At 43.3% G+C, this 18,138-nt stretch overlaps 2 protein-coding genes across 2 annotated transcripts in view; both read left to right on the top strand.

Annotated features, from left to right (window-relative positions):
• LOC119317611 (calpain-type cysteine protease ADL1) overlaps positions 1-14,413 on the top strand; it is a 16,806-nt gene extending 2,393 nt beyond the window's left edge. Inside the window, exons 3-32 of the mRNA XM_037592094.1 lie at positions 414-664; positions 1,614-1,796; positions 1,886-2,021; positions 2,164-2,294; positions 2,373-2,487; positions 2,574-3,600; positions 3,693-3,803; positions 4,308-4,366; positions 5,328-5,490; positions 5,912-6,185; positions 6,272-6,422; positions 6,499-6,610; positions 6,710-6,875; positions 6,988-7,058; positions 7,164-7,255; positions 7,411-7,573; positions 7,676-7,747; positions 8,191-8,568; positions 8,650-8,765; positions 8,865-9,162; positions 9,510-9,829; positions 10,221-10,572; positions 10,685-11,002; positions 11,081-11,185; positions 11,300-11,428; positions 12,033-12,413; positions 12,488-12,625; positions 12,981-13,217; positions 13,298-13,724; positions 13,900-14,413. Of these exons, the coding sequence (XP_037447991.1) occupies positions 414-664; positions 1,614-1,796; positions 1,886-2,021; positions 2,164-2,294; positions 2,373-2,487; positions 2,574-3,600; positions 3,693-3,803; positions 4,308-4,366; positions 5,328-5,490; positions 5,912-6,185; positions 6,272-6,422; positions 6,499-6,610; positions 6,710-6,875; positions 6,988-7,058; positions 7,164-7,255; positions 7,411-7,573; positions 7,676-7,747; positions 8,191-8,568; positions 8,650-8,765; positions 8,865-9,162; positions 9,510-9,829; positions 10,221-10,572; positions 10,685-11,002; positions 11,081-11,185; positions 11,300-11,428; positions 12,033-12,413; positions 12,488-12,625; positions 12,981-13,217; positions 13,298-13,603 (6,355 nt within the window). The 3' untranslated portion in view covers positions 13,604-13,724; positions 13,900-14,413. The remainder of the gene's footprint in view (positions 1-413; positions 665-1,613; positions 1,797-1,885; positions 2,022-2,163; positions 2,295-2,372; positions 2,488-2,573; positions 3,601-3,692; positions 3,804-4,307; positions 4,367-5,327; positions 5,491-5,911; positions 6,186-6,271; positions 6,423-6,498; positions 6,611-6,709; positions 6,876-6,987; positions 7,059-7,163; positions 7,256-7,410; positions 7,574-7,675; positions 7,748-8,190; positions 8,569-8,649; positions 8,766-8,864; positions 9,163-9,509; positions 9,830-10,220; positions 10,573-10,684; positions 11,003-11,080; positions 11,186-11,299; positions 11,429-12,032; positions 12,414-12,487; positions 12,626-12,980; positions 13,218-13,297; positions 13,725-13,899) is intronic.
• Positions 14,414-15,382: 969 nt separating this feature from the next.
• LOC119317612 (protein MIZU-KUSSEI 1-like) lies at positions 15,383-16,671 on the top strand. Its single transcript, XM_037592096.1, has 2 exons — positions 15,383-16,053; positions 16,135-16,671. The coding sequence occupies exons 1-2, from the start codon at positions 15,519-15,521 to the stop codon at positions 16,455-16,457; spliced, it is 858 nt and encodes a 285-aa protein (XP_037447993.1). The 5' UTR covers positions 15,383-15,518; the 3' UTR covers positions 16,458-16,671.
• Positions 16,672-18,138: the final 1,467 nt, after the last annotated feature.

Consider the following 18,138-nt stretch of genomic DNA (forward strand, 5'->3'; position numbering starts at 1 on the left):
CAATTGTTCTTTACCTCACTGTGATATTTCTAATGTTTTTACGAGTACCCAGCTAGTAGTTTGGTTGTTACATTTGCAGATATTTCACTCAGTAAGAAGCATTTTTATCCTAATGATATCAAGACAGCAAAGTAGGTAGGGTTGGTATCAGTAACACACTAGCGCATGAAACTATTCTTGCAATTCTATTATATTTCCATTCTAGCTTCATACTTTCTGATTACTTAAAGCCTGCTGTCCATGTATGGAGTATAGTGTTTTTTTCTTTCTGATCCTGTGTTTGGCAAGTAGCGGATGGGCAAATATGCATCCTTATTTAGGCTCATTGTGTTCACAGTGCATTGACTTCTGGTTTCACCCGTTTGGCTTTCCTAGTTAGGTGTTAATCTTTTTCATCCTATTTTCTTATTCAGCTGGATATACGCAAGGAAATGGCCAGCCTATGTGCAAGGACCTCAGCTAAGCACACTCTGCAGTTTTTTGACCCTTTTTGCATGGCTTGTCGTCATTTCCCCTATAGCAGTTCTGCTAGTGTGGGGAAGCATCCTTATTGCTCTTATGGAAAGGAACATAACTGGTTTAGCTGTTATAATGGTTGGCGTTGCTTTGCTTCTATCATTCTACTCTATAATGCTCTGGTGGAGAACACAATGGCAAAGCTCAAGTATGTTTTCTATCCTTTGTGTTGATTTTATAAATTGGCATTTCTTCTTCCAGAATTTTTGCCCACGTAGTTCTCATTCTTTGTCCAAATGTCATCATGCTTGAGTACGGTTGCTCCTGAAATGCATTGGATTTTTTGGTGGGCGTTATATTATCTCTCTAGAACATGAATAAACCCTCTGTCTTCTGGCTATAAAGAAACACTCAATTCTTTTTAGACACTGATAATAATTCAATGTTACTTGCCCCCCATATATTTGCCATGACATGGCGTTTTGTACTTCTGCATCCAATTTGCACGGTGTTTGGTCCCGGCATCTAGCATTCTACCCACAATAGTTGGCCATACAACCGCGATTATTCCATATCAAAATTTCTTCCAGAAGGACCTGACTAGTCACATTAGAAAATAGAGATACTATGGGAATTATTTCAAAACATGTTTGACATAAAAGTTTTTAGATCATCACAACCAAAGTGTGGCTAAATCACTTTTGTAGCTAACCACATTTTGCCTAAGCTAAGTTAGCCGTGAACCAAATGGGCGGCTTACATAAAGAGAAGTTACAAATCCCTGTGGACCGTTCAAAATGTTATCAGCAGTTTCATCTAAAAAAGTTATCAGCAGTACTTGTTCCAGAATTTCTTCACTTTGTTTTGTATTAGATGTTTCTGCTATTGGGTCAATACTATCTTTTTGTCCTTTTGTGAGCTGAGACACTGTTTTCTTTTCGCTTGATCTATTAAAGACATTAACAAATGGAAATCCCTGTGGGCTGTGGAGGTTCAAAATGTTATCAGCCGTTTCATCTAAATATTGTTCTATCATTTCTTCATTTTGTTTTGTATTAGTTGTTTCTACTATCGGGTCAATCAACTATCTGTTTGTCCTTTAGTGAGCTTTTTGGTTGATCTATTAACGATATTAACATATGGATTGTTTGTTGCAGAGGCTGTTGCTTATCTTCTCCTCTTGGCAGTAGGTCTGCTGTGTGCCTATGAATTTTGTGCTGTTTATGTCACAGCCGGTGCTAGTGCTACTGAAATCAATTCTCCATCTGGATTCTTCTTTGGATTATCTGCAATATCATTGGCCATCAATATGCTCTTTATATGTAAAATACTGTTTAATGGTAAAGCCACTCTTCTCTCAGCTTAGTTGAGCCTTATCTTAATATACAAATTTATGAAACTTTTGAAATTCCATACATATTATCTGCAGGAAGTGGATTCGATGTTGATGAATACGTCCGGAGGTCGTACAAGTTTGCATATTCTGATTGTGTTGAAGTGGCCCCTGTCTCATGCTCCCCTGACCCCCCGGATCCTAGTGAGTTATACATGACAAAATCCAGCAGGTGAGTCCAGCATTTTATTCTCGAAATATCTTTTACTAACTTAACTAAACTGCGGTATACCAGCTTCAGTAAGTTTTATGATGTTCACTTGGCTAATCTATTTTTCTTTCAAATTTAATAAGATGATGAGTTAAAAATGCAGGGTGTTGCATCTAGGGCTTCTCTACCTTTGCTCCCTGGTTGTGCTTGTTGTCTATTCCATCTTGTATGGTGTGACATCAAAAGAAGCACGTTGGTTGGGTGCTTTAACTTCAGTTGCTGTAGTGATTCTTGGTAATGCTTTTTCTGTGGACTATTGATTGTTTGTGCTCTGTATCTGTTTCTTTGACATCCTGGTTTTCTGTTGTACAGACTGGAATTTGGGCTTGTGTTCATTCAGGTTTGAGCTTCTTAAAAGTCGGACGCTAGCGTTATTTGTGGCTGGAGCATCGCGCGTTTTTCTCATGTGCTTTGGGGTTCATTACTGGTTTGTATTCATCTTTGTGCTTCTTTAGTTGATCATATTTAAGTCCTAGTACTTCTTCCTACTTACTGACTAAGGTATTAAATTAGGTACCTTGGACATTGCATCAGCTATGCTTTTGTGGCATCTGTTCTTTTAGCTGCTGCTGTCTCTGGCTGGCTTTCTATTTCCAACCCCTCAGTTGCAAGGATTGATGCTCTAAGAAGTACAGTGATAAAGCTGCGAGAAGGATTTCGAAGAAAAGGACAAAATAGTTCTTCAAATTCATCAGAAGGTTGCGGATCTAGTGTGAAGCGTAGTAGTGGTAGTGTTGAAGCATGTCAACATGGTAATACTACCGATTCTATTTACAGAAGTAATTCACAGAGTGATGGGGTCCATTGGAATAGTGTTCCTTTTGATCGATCCAACAGTTGTCAAGAAGGCAGAAGCTCTGACAAGAACATAGATAGTGGACGTGCAAGTTTAGCGCATCGCAGTAATTCGTGCCTTTCTGCCGTCCAAGACTCTGAAACTGCGATCATTTCTGCAGATAGACATGGGGATACCACTGCTTCACTTGTTGTTTGTTCTAGCAGCGGTTTGGAAAGTCAAGGCTGCGGGTCTAGTGGATCAGCCACTGCCTCGGGTAATCAGCAACTGTTGGATTCGAACTTAGCTGCAATTTTTCAAGATAGGCTGAATGATCCAAAGATCACATCTATGCTAAAAAGGAATGGTGGACTTGGAGATGTGGAACTGGCTAATCTTCTACATGATAAAGGCCTGGATCCTAATTTTTCTTACATGTTGAAAGATAAGGTTATGGATCCACGGATTTTAGCTTTGCTACAGAGAAGCAGCCTAGATGCAGACCGAGAACATCAAGATGATGCAGATGCTACTGCTACTGAGGAATTGGATACGACTATTGCAAACCAGATCTCTTTGTCAGAAGAACTCAGGAGAAACGGGCTAGAAAATTGGCTGAACATTTCAAGACTGATTTTTCATCAAGTGGCCGGTACTCCAATACGGTCCTTCGTTGTATTTACCCTAATATTTATTGTAGAGACAGTTACTGTTGCTGTCCATCGACCAGAGCCCATCAAGGTGATAAATGCAATACATGAACAGGTAATATTTGTCGCAGAAGCACTATAGCACCTTTGAAAGATTGATTTAACATTGGTAAAACATGTGATAGATTTCCCCCCTTCATTTGGCAGTTTGAGTTTGGTTTCTCCATACTGCTTTTATCACCAGTTGTCTGTTCCATCATGGCATTCACATGGTCCCTGCGTGCGGAAGAGATGATGATGACATCCAAACCACAGAAGGTGATTAGTGATATACAACAAGAGAACTTTTCATTCTTTAGTACCAATTATCATGCCATGTCAGATTATAACCGTCATACTAATACGAGGCTCTTATCACCATATCAGAACAAGTACTTTGTACTATTTCTGTTTTAAAACTTACCATGAACCAGATGCTATGTAATGCAAAAGGTATATATATATATATTTGCGGATAGTGCAAAAGGAATATGATGGTAGAGGCAAATTGAAATGCTGTGCAAGAATTTTAGCAATACATGTGCGTGCCTCTGGATAACTCTGGGTATCTTTACTAGACATGCTTTAGTGCATCAAACTCTCTTATGTAAAGGCCATCTGTGCTTATCTTTCGAAAACAAATAAATATGTGCTCATATTGCACTGAGTATGCTGGGTCTGTCCTTTTATTGCACTGAGTATGCTGTTATGTTGCTTAATTTTACTTGAAATGCAACTTCATTCTCAGCTATAATGACTTGCCATTGTTTTCCACATCTTCAGTATGGCTTCATCGCGTGGCTGTTGAGTACATGTGTTGGCTTACTTCTCTCTTTCTTGAGGTACACTCACTGCTTAATATCTGAAATATCAGTAACTATTATAATTTTAATCATATGCAATACTGCTAATTAATTTCTGTGCCTGTTTATTTCACTTAAGACTAAATATTTTCACAAGGGTATAAAATGATAATATGCAAATCATGCTAGTCATAACCATTTGTTCCACATATGGTTTTAAGGGCACTTTATTATTATATACGTTTCATACATCATTTTCTTCAAAATGACTTCTTCTGTACAAGAGAATCATTTGTGTATGTGATTTCTCTTAAAGAAACTTACGGCTCTTTATACTTGCGGAAGGGATTACGTGTATACTGGAAATCCAGAGTGTGCCATCCTCAGTTGGCAAGTGACGTGACCTATATCTATTAGTTGTGTTACATGCATGTTTCACTTTAGGCGGCATGAGATGATGATACATGCTCAAAAATAGATCTCCACTTTGTTTCTATGGATATCAGTTTACATCCGGTTCTACTACGAGGTGCTTTATCCTGTAGGATGTTAGAGAAATACAGATCCGAATTTTCGTACTCCAGTTATCCAGTGAGCTAAGATATAATGCAATAAGACATGATTCAAGCAAGTACAATAATTATATGGGATTAAGCATTACGCTAGCACACAGACACCCTTAACAAAGTCTAATGGTGGTGTCACTGCTGAAGGTTTTCTATTGTTTATCAGTTTGTCTTAGGATGAGCTTCATTATGTGATTGATTAACTAAATTTATTTTGGGTGCATGTGCAAGACTAAAGCTTTAGGTTGACTGCTATATTTTAGTTGGGTAATGATGATGGCTTGACATATTCAAATCATCCGCTGTCTGTAGTCAAAACCTGTTTTACACATAGATTCTGTGGCAACTAGATATCTTCAATTAATGCAATTCCTATTTTCATTGGTGAAATGTATCCTTTTTTGGTTCTGAATGTTACTTATGCTATTCTGCAGCAAGTCATCAGTTATATTGGGTTTGTCTCTCACGGTCCCACTTATGGTGGCTTGCCTCTCATTTGCTATTCCTATATGGATGCGTAATGGTTATCGTTTCTGGATTCCGGGAGGGGAACTTGATAATCGTGAAAATATTCGTCAATCTCCAGGGAAGAAAGAGGTTTGTTTCGCGTATCTTCTTAAAATTTAGCAATGGGTATTATTTATATATGTACTAACCAATATGCAACGTTCATCTATCTAAGCTCTTTGCATAACTGAACTTATAATGTATGCCACACTCTGACCCAGCTTCGTGTTATGTCCTGAGCTGTAGTTTTATTGCATGCACCATGTTCTGCAGTATATATATATCCAAACATGAACAATTTTCTGTCCCTATTTTACAGCATTACTCCTTCTGTCCCATATTAGTTGTCGCTCAAATGGATGTATCTAGCACTGAAGTGCGTGTAGATACATCCATTTCAGCGACAACTAATATGGGACGGAGGGTGTATTATTATTCTAGATACCTTCCAGTCCACCAATGGTATTTGAAATTATGTTCATGTTGCTCATTATTAATCTTTTGTTGTCAGGGGACTCTCTTCGCAATCAGCGTAGTTGTTTTCATTGCATCAGTTATTGGCCTTGGCGCCATAGTATCGGCGAAGCCTTTAGATGCTTTAGGCTACAGAGGATGGGATGCTGATAAAAAGAGTTTTTACTCTCCCTATGCAACATCTATGTATCTTGGATGGGCATTATCTTCCACAATTGCGGTGCTTGTTACTGGGGTGATACCTATTGTTGCTTGGTTTGCCACATACCGATTTTCGCCTTCATCGGCCATATGTGTTGGCCTTTTCGCAAGTATGTCGTACTTGATCTTTTCTCAATTTGATATTGAAGCTGACGCTTTCAGATATAACTGACTCCTGAGTTGTTACTTTTTGTAGCTGTTCTTGTATCCTTCTGCGGTGCATCCTATTGGGGAGTTGTAAATTCACGTGAGGACGGGATTCCTCTAAAGGCTGATTTCCTGGCAGCACTACTCCCCTTACTTTGCATTCCTGCAATGTTTGCTCTGTTCACTGGGCTGTATAAATGGTATAAAGTCCACCTGTAGCATTTTCATTTCTACTCATATTTTTGCTGTGCTGAGATGAAACGCAAAAAATTGCAGGAAGGATGATGATTGGAAGATCTCCCGAGGAGTTTACCTTTTCGTCGGCATGGGAATGTTGCTATTGCTTGGTGCTATATCAGCAATTATCGTCACAATTAGACCTTGGACTGTAAGTTAACCTAAATCATGGAGAAATCTTCATATACATGTGTAATTCATCTGTGTATAAGTTATAACGGAGTATAATTGACATGACATCTTTATACAGGTCGGAGTCGCATGCCTCCTAGTTACCCTGTTCCTTGTATTTGCTATTGGGGTCATTCACTACTGGAAATCTAATAATTTCTATTTAACAAGAACACAGATGCTACTTGTCTGTTCCCTTGCTTTTCTCCTCGTGCTGGCTGCCTTCCTTATGGGTCTGTTTCAGGGTGAGTACAGGTTCTCCCTTCGCTGTCTTCCATTCTGCTTTTACTAGTTTTAGCGGTTTGGTGCACTGTACTACTGTCATCATTTCATATTAAATGTGAATATCTTTTACAGGCAAACCTTTTCTTGGAGCATCTATTGGTTATTTCTCATTTCTGTTTCTTCTCACTGGAAGGGCTTTGACTGTAAGTTTGATTTATGTTACTTACTTGCATAACTATTAGCCATCAGATGCTAGTTTTGATATTTGCTGATCATCCTGTGACACTGAATGAACATAACCTTCTCAGGTCCTTCTATCTCCACCAATTGTTGTTTATTCACCACGGGTATTACCCGTATATGTTTATGATGCTCATGCAGACTCTGCCAAAAATGTTAGGTATGGTAAACAACCTTCATACCATAACCTTCTGAGATGAACCTAATCTTTCTTATGTTCAGTATTGATCATAGTTTATTTTTGTTTCTGTTATGTCCTATCCTATAAGTGCTGTTGTCATCTGATAAAATACCCTAACACCACTCTCTTTACAGTTACGCCTTCCTTATCTTGTATGGGATTGCATTGGCAACTGAAGTTTGGGGTGTTATCGCTAGTCAAATAATGAATCCACCGTTTGTTGGGGCTGCTATTTGTGCTAGCACTCTTGTAATTGCCTTCAGTTTCGCTGTTTCTCGTCCATGCCTAACTCTTAAGGTTGGTACTTTTGTACAGTATAAGCAAACACTGAACATTCTTTGTTTTTGTCCTTTTTTCATCTGTAATTCCAAGTAACAATCTCTATGAAACTTGAATCAGATGATGGAGGATGCCATTCATTTTCTCAGCAAGGACACAGTTATTCAAGCAATGTCACGGTCTGCTAACAAAGTAAGTCGATTTATATCCTACTATGAAGATGCTACTTAACAAACTACTGATTTGAAAGCTGGTCAATATAGCATTTTTTTTTCTGCATACCACTGTTAAGCCTGTCTGAACCATCTTTTCCACTTTCTTTTCGTTAACAACATTTGTTGAGAACTATCACCAAATTTGTGCCTAGCTAGTGCATATTCTATCCCGTTGCATACCTTTCCTACCGGTGAACTTTCAGAAGTACATAAATGTTACCGAGATGGCATCCTTTTGTAATTACGTGCCAATAGTTCTTCCGTGGTAGGCATGGTTATCTATCAGCTGTCAGTCTAGATGAGAATCTTGTTAGTGACTCCACCAATTTCCAGGATATGCACATAACAATAAGAGCACCATATAACAATATAATATTGTTGTTACTGTATCGTTGACCATATGTTCTTTGTACAACTCAGACAAGAAATGCTATATCCGGGACTTACTCAGCACCTCAGAGGTCCGCAAGTTCTGCTGCTCTTTTGGTGGGAGATCCTGCTGTTACTTTGGATAGGGCTGGGAACTTTGTGCTTCCTAGGGCTGATGTTATGAAACTGAGGGATCGTTTGAGAAATGAAGAAGTCACTACAGGGTCTTTCTTTTGTGGAGTAAAAAATTGTTTCATGGTTTGCCCTGGATCCCCAGCAGACGTTGATTATCGGAGGAATATGTGTGCCCATGCACGCATCTTGGCTTTGGAAGAGGCAATTGATACTGAATGGGTTTATATGTGGGACAAATTTGGTGGTTATTTGCTTCTGTTGCTTGGATTGACTGCCAAAGCTGAACAAATACAGGTAAACTCAATATTTTCCGCCATTCTTGTCTCTCCCTAATTCATGAGCATTGTTAATGCTGTATATTTCTGTTTGTTTCAGGATGAAGTTCGTCTTAGGCTATTTTTGGACAGCATAGGCCTTTCTGACTTAAGTGCTAAAGAAATTAAGAAATGGATGCCTGAAGATCGAAGGCAATTTGAACTTATTCAAGAAAGGTAATAAGTGATGTTTTTACATGATACCATAGTTATATGTAGGGCTCCCTGGAAGTCATGAGCTCATCATCAAAATTTTGCTTTTATTTGTGTCTGCAGCTACATAAGGGAGAAAGAAATGGAAGAGGAGGTTTTGATGCAAAGGCGAGAGGAAGAAGGGAAGGGAAGGGAAAGAAGGAAGGCATTGTTGGAGAAGGAGGAACGCAAATGGAAGGAGCTCGAAATATCATTGCTGTCTTCTATACCTAATGCTGGAAGCAGGGATGCTGCGGCTATGGCGGCAGCTGTCAGAGCTGTGGGAGGTGATTCTGCTCTGGAAGACTCTTTTGCCAGGGACAGAGTCTCGTCAATAGCCCTTCACATACGAAAAGCACAATTGGCACGACGAGCAGAGCAGGTGCTATTCGCATTATACTTATATTTATTTTTTATGGTGCTATATGTAAAATATGTACTTTTTGGGTGCATGAATTGCGGAGAGCCATCCTTTGTGAGTTTATTGAATGTTTCGTGGTTCACCTTGAACTGGTAACCTGACAACACATCAGTTTAATGACTTCATGATCAAAAATAGCATTTTTAAATAAATTCTATAGCACGTGCTACATGCACATTTCCTTTAGTTACAGTTCCTGCTGATACTACTTAGATATCTGTTACTGTTGTGAATTGTTGAATAGACTAGCATTCCTGTTCTTGCTGATACTGTTTAGATATCTGACATTGTTATGAACTGGTGAACAGACTAGCATTCCAGGTGCTGTATGTGTACTTGATGATGAACCAAGGAGTACCGGACGCCATTGTGGAGAAATTGACTTGTGTCTTTGTCAAAGTCAAAGAGTGAGCTTCTCCATTGCAGTAATGGTTCAACCGGTATCTGGTCCAGTCTGTCTTTTCGGAACCGAATTTGAGAAGAAGGTTTGCTGGGAAATCTTGGTGGCAGGGTCAGAACAGGGAATGGAAGCGGGGCAGGTTGGTCTTAGATTGGTAACTAAGGGTGAAAGGATGACTACTGTTGCTAAAGAGTGGAATATTGGTGCGTCAAGTATTGCAGATGGCAGGTATGAACTTTTCACCACTTTTATATTTTGTGTGGAAACAACAGAAAATCAAAAGCAGCTAACCTGTTCAACTTTTCCTTGCCACTGCAGTGTCCGCAAGCATTTACTGTCTGTTACAGACTTACTGTGTTGTTCTTCTGTGGGGTTCCATCTTTTCTTCTTCTAGTATCTGTATAGAAAGAATGTAAATCTTAACATTTGTGGTTCAGACCAGACCTGTTAACTCCTGCTACATTATTAGTGGTTTTCCCCTATATAGTGTTGCTTTAGTTGTAATGTTTTCAATGAATAAGTAGGCGGTAATTCCACTGAAAAATCTTTTGATGCAGATTTAGTTTCCTCTACTTTCTTTTACTAGTTATATCTCATAGTCGCCGATTTGATTTTGCAGGTGGCATATCGTCACAGTGACTATAGATGCTGACCTAGGTGAAGCAACTTCTTTCATAGATGGAGTTTATGATGGATATCAGAATGGATTACCGTTGCCTAGAAACAACGGCGTATGGGAACCTGGGGCAGATATTTGGGTTGGTGCGAGGCCACCCACAGACTTGGATGCCTTTGGTAGGTCAGACAGTGAAGGTACAGACTCAAAGATGCAGATAATGGATGCTTTCTTATGGGGAAGGTGTCTGACTGAAGATGAAATTGCTGCGCTATATACAATCATGAGTCCTGCGGAGTATGGCTTTTTTGACCTTGCAGCTGAAGATGCTTGGCATGGAAGCTATTCTGCTAGGGTATATTCTAGCTTCTAATTCCTTATTTGTACCCTTTTTGTAATGTCATGATTTTGAAGGTAATATGAAATTACAAATGCCATTGTCTTAAATTTACTGTATTTTCATTCAGGTGGATGACTGGGAGAGTGAAGAAGCAAACTATGAGCTATATGATCAAGAGGATGTTGAATGGGACGGGCAGTATTCAAGTGGTAGGAAACGTCCGGTGCGCGATGCAGTAGCTATTGACATTGATTCCTTTGCTAGAAGACCCAGAAAACCGAGGTTTGAGACACGAGAGGAAGTCAACCAGCGTATGCTGTCTGTTGAAAGGGCTGTCAGGGAAGCTCTTAGTGCAAAAGGGGAGAGGGCATTTACTGATCAAGAGTTCCCTCCAGATGATCGATCTTTATACGTGGATCCAGGGAACCCTCCTCTAAAATTGCAGGTACTGTTCATGCATATATGTGCTCTTGTGCACTAAATATTGTTCAAGTCTTTACAATTGATTTTTGTATGAGTTCAGGTTGTTTCTGAGTGGACGAGGCCTTCTGACATAGCAAAGGAGATATCTATTAGTTCTCAGCCATGCTTGTTTTCTGGTTCCGTGAATTCCTCGGATGTATGCCAGGTATATAGTGTTTGGTTTGTGCTGGTCTGGTATTTTCCCCTACAGTAGAATTTTTTAGCAAGATCAAGCCATGTTTTGATAGTACTAACGAATTTCCCTAACTGTTCTTTTCAGGGTCGGTTGGGAGACTGCTGGTTCCTGAGTGCAGTTGCAGTTTTAACTGAGATGTCTCGTATATCTGAAGTTATAATCACTCCAGCATACAATGAAGAAGGGATTTACACTATCCGATTCTGCATTCAGGTATTTGATAATATTCAGCTTCTATTTCCATGAGGCCATAGACCGGTATATATATGTGTACATGTGAAGTAAATAGATGGGATATTACACCACTCAGATTATTGGCATTTCTCCTAAACCTAGAGATGTTAGCAAAAGTCCCATATTATATTTGATGCCTCTTTGTTATCATATACATCAACAAACTAACAAATATGAATTACCTTGCTGCCCATGTGGGCTAGCTGTCCCAATTTACATATAGTACATTATGCATGTATTGCAGTAAAAAAGATACCAAAATTATTCATTAGTGCAGTTTTATCAATTTAGCACATGCCTGCAGTCCTGCACAGTTCTGTTCCCCCATTTAATTTAGTAGATTATGCATAAATGTATTATAGATCAATTCATTAGTCATCACACAATTTCCTGTTCAAACTCAACAGTATCCAAGAGAACGAACTAGTGCACACAGAGATTTGTCTAGGGTGCATCATAGTTTCTCTAGGGTTTATGCATTATTTTCCACCAATAATCTAATTCATTTTATGAGCACTAGAGCATATGCATTATCTTCCGACTTCCGCTAACTTGACTCTTTCTTGATCACGCTTTCCACTAGGGTGAGTGGGTGGCTGTGGTCGTCGATGATTGGATTCCCTGCGAGTCTCCTGGAAAACCAGCATTTGCTACGAGTAGGAAACAAAATGAGCTATGGGTATCCATTCTTGAGAAAGCTTATGCAAAACTTCATGGCTCTTATGAGGCGCTAGAAGGCGGGCTTGTGCAAGATGCTCTAGTAGACCTCACAGGAGGAGCTGGCGAGGAGATTGATATGCGGAGTCCCCAAGCACAGATCGATCTTGCTAGTGGAAGATTGTGGTCTCAGTTGTTACATTTTAATCAAGAAGGTTTTCTTCTTGGTGCTGGAAGTCCCTCTGGCTCTGATGCTCATATTTCATCAAGCGGCATTGTTCAGGGACATGCTTACTCCATTTTGCAGGTTTGCTCTCATTTGTTTGTTTGAACTTTTGGCAGTCTCCATTCTACGTTGATACATTTATACTGTATTTTCAGATAAGAGAAGTTGATGGCCACAAGCTTGTCCAAATTAGAAATCCTTGGGCAAATGAAGTTGAATGGAATGGGCCATGGTCAGACTCGTCACAGGAGTGGACTGAACGAATAAAGCATAAGCTCAAGCATGTTCCACAGGTACTAATCTTTTCCCGGCTATAATTTTGACTGAGTAGATTGTACTCCATTAGCTTTCATCAGAAAGGATTAACATTGATTTTTTTTGTATTACCAGAACAAACAATATATTTTTATTCTGGAAACATTGTTCCACACGATTTTTACCATCTCAATGTCAAAGAAATCAAGTAAACAGAATGGAGTTTATTTTAAAATAGTGTGAAAATTAAAAATATCTTATTATCAGTACTTCAATAGCCACCCCTGCAATTTTGGGTTATAAATTGTCTCTTTCGAAAAAATAGGCACCTGTTTGAATTTATAACCCTCACCACTCACCACAGTATCTTATTGTCTATTATTGTTGTTGCAGTCAAAGAATGGTGTATTCTGGATGTCTTGGCAAGATTTTCAGATCCACTTTCGATCAATATATGTTTGTCGTGTTTATCCACCTGAGATGCGCTATTCTGTCCATGGGCAATGGCGTGGCTATAGTGCAGGTGGTTGCCAAGATTATGACTCGTGGCATCAAAATCCTCAGTATCGACTTAGGGTAACAGGACGTGATGCACTGTATCCTGTCCATGTGTTTATTACCCTTACACAGGTATGTGCCATCTGCATGTTAATATAAGACTTGAAGAAAGCACTTCGATGCTGATTTTGACACGGACTTCTGCTTGTCAGGGTGTTGGTTTCTCTAGAAAGACAAATGGTTTCAGGAATTACCAATCTAGTCATGATTCTTCCATGTTTTATATTGGAATGAGGATACTCAAGACAAGGGGCTGCCGTGCTGCTTACAATATCTACATGCATGAATCCGTTGGCGGGACAGATTATGTAAACTCAAGGGAGATATCGTGTGAATTGGTCTTGGAACCTTATCCGAAAGGATACACAATTGTGCCAACAACTATCCATCCAGGGGAGGAAGCACCTTTTGTTTTGTCAGTTTTTACAAAAGCACCAATCAAACTAGAAGCTGTTTAGGGCAGGATTGAGACTCCATGCGTTTGCTACTGGTCACTGTGCCTCTCAGCTGCTGGCCCAGGTTCTTTGGGGCCGAGTGACGCAGAGTCCCAGCTGTGGGTTCAAGAAGACCAGGAAATGGGTAAGCGCTTGATCCTTGCAGTTGTCTATGTTCCGACTTTGCCTAATTCTGCCGGCCGTATGGTCTAATGCTGCAGTGTTCTCCAAACTATAAACAACCTATCTGGTGTGCTGCTGCATTAATTTAGATAACAAGATGTAATTCAGATAACTGACGAACCTTGTAACCATTTCAGGGTATTTGCTAAGAGCAGTACGCCTATAGCTGGGATTTATGATGCAGCAGCTCTGCACTTGGACCTGAATATGCCGGAATCCATCAGGGCGCTCTGCCTGCAAGCTGATGAGAGAAGGCAATGTTTTTGCTAGCAAAGAAAGAGAAGGTAACGTTTCCAGTCAGCAGGTTGCATGGAGCGAATTGATCGGTGCATGTGCTGGATGAGAAGAATCGTGGCGTTTTGTGTCCATGCTTGTAGATAGCGGTGGCAGCTGACATTTAGACCTAGTAGCCCAATCCTGTGTATACCTGTCCGTGTTACCCCTGTACATACTATAGAGTTAGATGAGTTTAACCTTGCGCCTGCCGTTCTTAAGCGCATATCGCTCTTGTGCAGCTTGGAAATGCCGTTCTAGCAAGCTGCAGTTTTGCTGATCCATAACCTGAGGGTAGTCTGGCCATAGTTGTTTTCATTGATTGCCTGTATGTAATCCAAATCTGATCTCATTGAAAGGAAGCGATTTTTTGGTATATGATGTGAAGCCTTTGTCCCTGTGCTCGTCATTCACCCATTGTTGCAATGACTAAAGGGATTCTGCTCCCCCCTACTAAAATGGAGTCGGACACAAGCAGTATTACTGTACTATTCAGACTTCAGAACTTATCAAGGGAGGTTCGACGATGTGGATCATGCGCGGCTGGGCAGAGCACGCACGCCATCTTTGAACTCAAAACTCTTGAAGTGCTCCTCGTCTTTACGCCAATCTGGCAGTGGCCGGCATGCAATAATCCGGCGCCATAGAGGTGGGTGCTTCTAGGGGACCGCCACCTGAGTCAGTGACCATAGCCTGAGCTGCGTATACGTGCGGGAAGCAAATCGTCCGCAGTAGGTACGTACACGTGCAAGCAACGGTTTTACTCACGCGCTAGTGGTTTCTTGGTAGTCGCTGCGCTACTTTGGTCGGCACGGTCGATCTACGGGGTGAGCCCTGGGTCTCCGAACCGATAAACAAAATTTTCTACGTATAGAACCGATATAAACATTTCCATTGTTCAGGTCACAACCGTTGTCCCCTTCAATAAGCTGCACGATTGTAGGCAGCAGCGATGATTATCAGGCCAGAAAGGAAAAAGGTGCCGATAACTTTTACTGACGCCGAGCCCCGGTATCACGTCACCTATCGGTGTCAACCATGGAACGTCGACACATGTACGCTCACGCCTTGTGGCCTGTGTGCTGTGCCCTCTCACGTCCGCCGCTCCGAGACACCTGCGCGACGCCCGTACGTGCCCTCCCTGCCCGTCCGGTTGCTCGGCCGGCCGGTCGGTCCGTCAGGCGGCCGTGTTAATCGCATCGCACCGCACTTCACCGGTCATTCCCTCTCGTCCTCTCGTGCTGGTATTTACGCCGCGCCGGGCAGGGTGTTCCCCGCGCGAGCCGCTTTGCCAAAAGCGTACCGCCACCACCCCTGCCGCCCCCCCTGCCAAGTGCTAACCACCTTAAAGCAGGCGGCTTTGCCACTAAAACCCCGTCAAATACTCCACCCAGCGGCCACGAATCATTAGCATCGCGCACGCACGGACGGCCGCAGCAACGAAAGGTAGAGAGAGTGCGCGAGCTTGCCGGCGCTGGCCATCATGGCGAGAGCCTTTCGCGCGGCATCCCCGCTGCCCCTCCCCTCTTCCAGCTCCAGGAGCGCCACCGCCGCGAGCGGCAGCGGCAGCGGCAGCTTCACCTGGCTGCTCAAGAAGCGCTCCAGCAAGGCGCCGCAGCGCAGCGGGCCGAGCGGCCAGGAGGCGGAGGACGAGGGAGACGAGGAGGAGGCTGGAGCGGCCGCTCTGTCCTCCGCGCAGTCGTCTTCCACCGGCGAGCAGTCCTCCTCCTCGTCGTCGTCGAGGAAGAAGCGCGCGGACGCGCTGGCGCGTCTGCGGTCGGTGTTCCTGGCGGCGATCACGCACCGGCGCCGGCGCCGGCAGCTCGGGTCGTGCGTGACGGGCACCATCTTCGGGCGGCGGCGCGGGCGCGTGCACGTGGCGCTGCAGACGGACCCGCGATCGGCGCCGGTGCTGCTGGTGGAGATGGCCGCCTACTCCACCGGCGCGCTCGTCAGGGAGATGTCCTCGGGCCTCGTGCGCCTCGCGCTCGAGTGCGAGAAGCCGCCGCTCAACGCAGGTACGACGTCCACCACCCGCACAACCACAGCGAGAGCAGCTCGAGCGCCAAAGCCACAGATTAACCCGCAGGCACGTGCAGGGGAGAAGCGGCGGCCGCTGCTGGAGGAGCCGACGTGGCGCGCGTACTGCAACGGGCTCAAGTGCGGCTACGCGGTGCACCGCGAGTGCGGCGCCGACGAGTGGCGCGTGCTCGGCGCCGTGGAACAGGTGTCCGTCGGCGCCGGCGTGCTCCCGGACGACGGTGCCGCCGGGGCCGCAGGCGGCGCCAGCGAGGGCGATCTGATGTACATGCGCGCCAAGTTCGAGCGGGTCGTCGGATCGAGGGACTCGGAGGCGTTCTACATGATGAACCCCGACGGCAGCGGAGGGCCCGAGCTCAGCATCTACCTGCTCAGAGTCTGACGGGCGGTCGAGGAAAAAAATTCTTCCTGTATGGACTTTGTACACGTCCTTGTGCATGCATATTTGGGGTTGTTTTCTTTCTTTCTCTTGGGTTCCATGTATTCTGGTGCACGACTTAATTGGCTGGCCTTGTACAGTATGTAGTACGTACAATAGTATCATTGCTCACTCTAGTGCTTAATCAAAATTAATATTGATATTTCCTCCATTTTAACATGCAGTGCACATTAGAGCAAATGTTAACCAAATTTGTAGAACAAAATATAATCATCTACAGAACCAAATCAATATTATTAGACTTCTCATGAAATATATTTTCATGGTATTGTGGACGCAGTCCCATCCATTCGATCAACCGCTTCCGCTCTCTTTTTCCGAGAGCACGTAAATTGTGTGCCCTTTGTTTTATAAAAGACAGAGGATAAAATACAGAAAATTCAGGCAAGCTCTCACCGCAACCGGGTGAGAAGTAAACACACGTAAATTGTGTGTCTTTGTTTTATAAAAGACAGAGGATAAAATACAGAAAATTCAGGCCGGGTGAGAAGTAAACACACACACACAATACAACCCCAACGCATGAGGGTGTGTCCTAAATTGACCAACAAAGCCGTGTCTTGACCCACGTTGTATGGACTTTGTACACGTCCTTGTACATGTCCTGGTCAACTCGAAAGAGCGACAACTCCAAATGAACTTTCGTTGCTGACGCACCAACTATGCTTGCGTGCCTAAAGAGTTGGCAGGTGGGTGATAGGACTCACATAACCCTGGAAATGTCATGGTCTTGGACTCATGCATGACGGGGTACATAGCTCCCCTGAAGAACAATCCAGAATAGCGGTGAGCATCAACAGAGGAACAATGTCGAGGGCGTTGCCATTATCGATCTGGAACCGAACCTAGGCTTTCGCCCGGAGACAACCAATCAAGTGAGAGAGAGCGAGGTGCCAACATACCACAATGACGCCTCCAAAGAGGAGAACAATGCCCACAGGCGCCATCGCCGCTGGCACCAATCGAAGACGGGCATGACTTTCATCCAAATCATCACACACCTGCATTCCTGCCCATAGGAATGGGTCATACCGCCCATGTTGGTTCGCTTAGCCGTTGCAGCAACACCACAACGATGAAGCCGCATCGTCTCGCCCCACCAACACTACCATGCCGAGCTACCACCACTTCCGCCTGTACCACCATGGTGCCACAGAGCAGTCGAGGTGTGACTTCACCATGCTTGTCAGTATCCACGGACCAATCCCACCAACCAGATCCAGACCAAGATCCGCTGGAACTTCGCCACACCTTGCCGCCAAGCACTCCGCCGAAAGGGAGTCACACCACCATCGAGGAGAGGGGCAGGGACCAAGACACCCCAGACGTGAAGCTACTGCCGTCCAGGGCCGCTAGCGGGCGGCTGAGTTACCCCCACCCAGAACAGAATGAATCTGTGTAGGGGAAGCTCCGATCCGCTGCCACCGATCTGCAAGGCTAGTTAGCATGCTGCCCCCACACCTATGGTGGCGCAGCCACCGTCGATAGCCCCTGGGGTTTCCGCCCTAGCCCTCAGGCTCCGCCATCATGCAAGGCGCCCAACGACGTGAAGGAAATATGCCCTAGAGGCAATAATAAAGTTGTTATTTATATTTCCTTATATCATGATAAATGGTTATTATTC

Source organism: Triticum dicoccoides, chromosome 6A (assembly GCF_002162155.2).
Source record: "Triticum dicoccoides isolate Atlit2015 ecotype Zavitan chromosome 6A, WEW_v2.0, whole genome shotgun sequence".
In the NCBI taxonomy this organism is placed as follows: Eukaryota; Viridiplantae; Streptophyta; class Magnoliopsida; order Poales; family Poaceae; genus Triticum; species Triticum dicoccoides.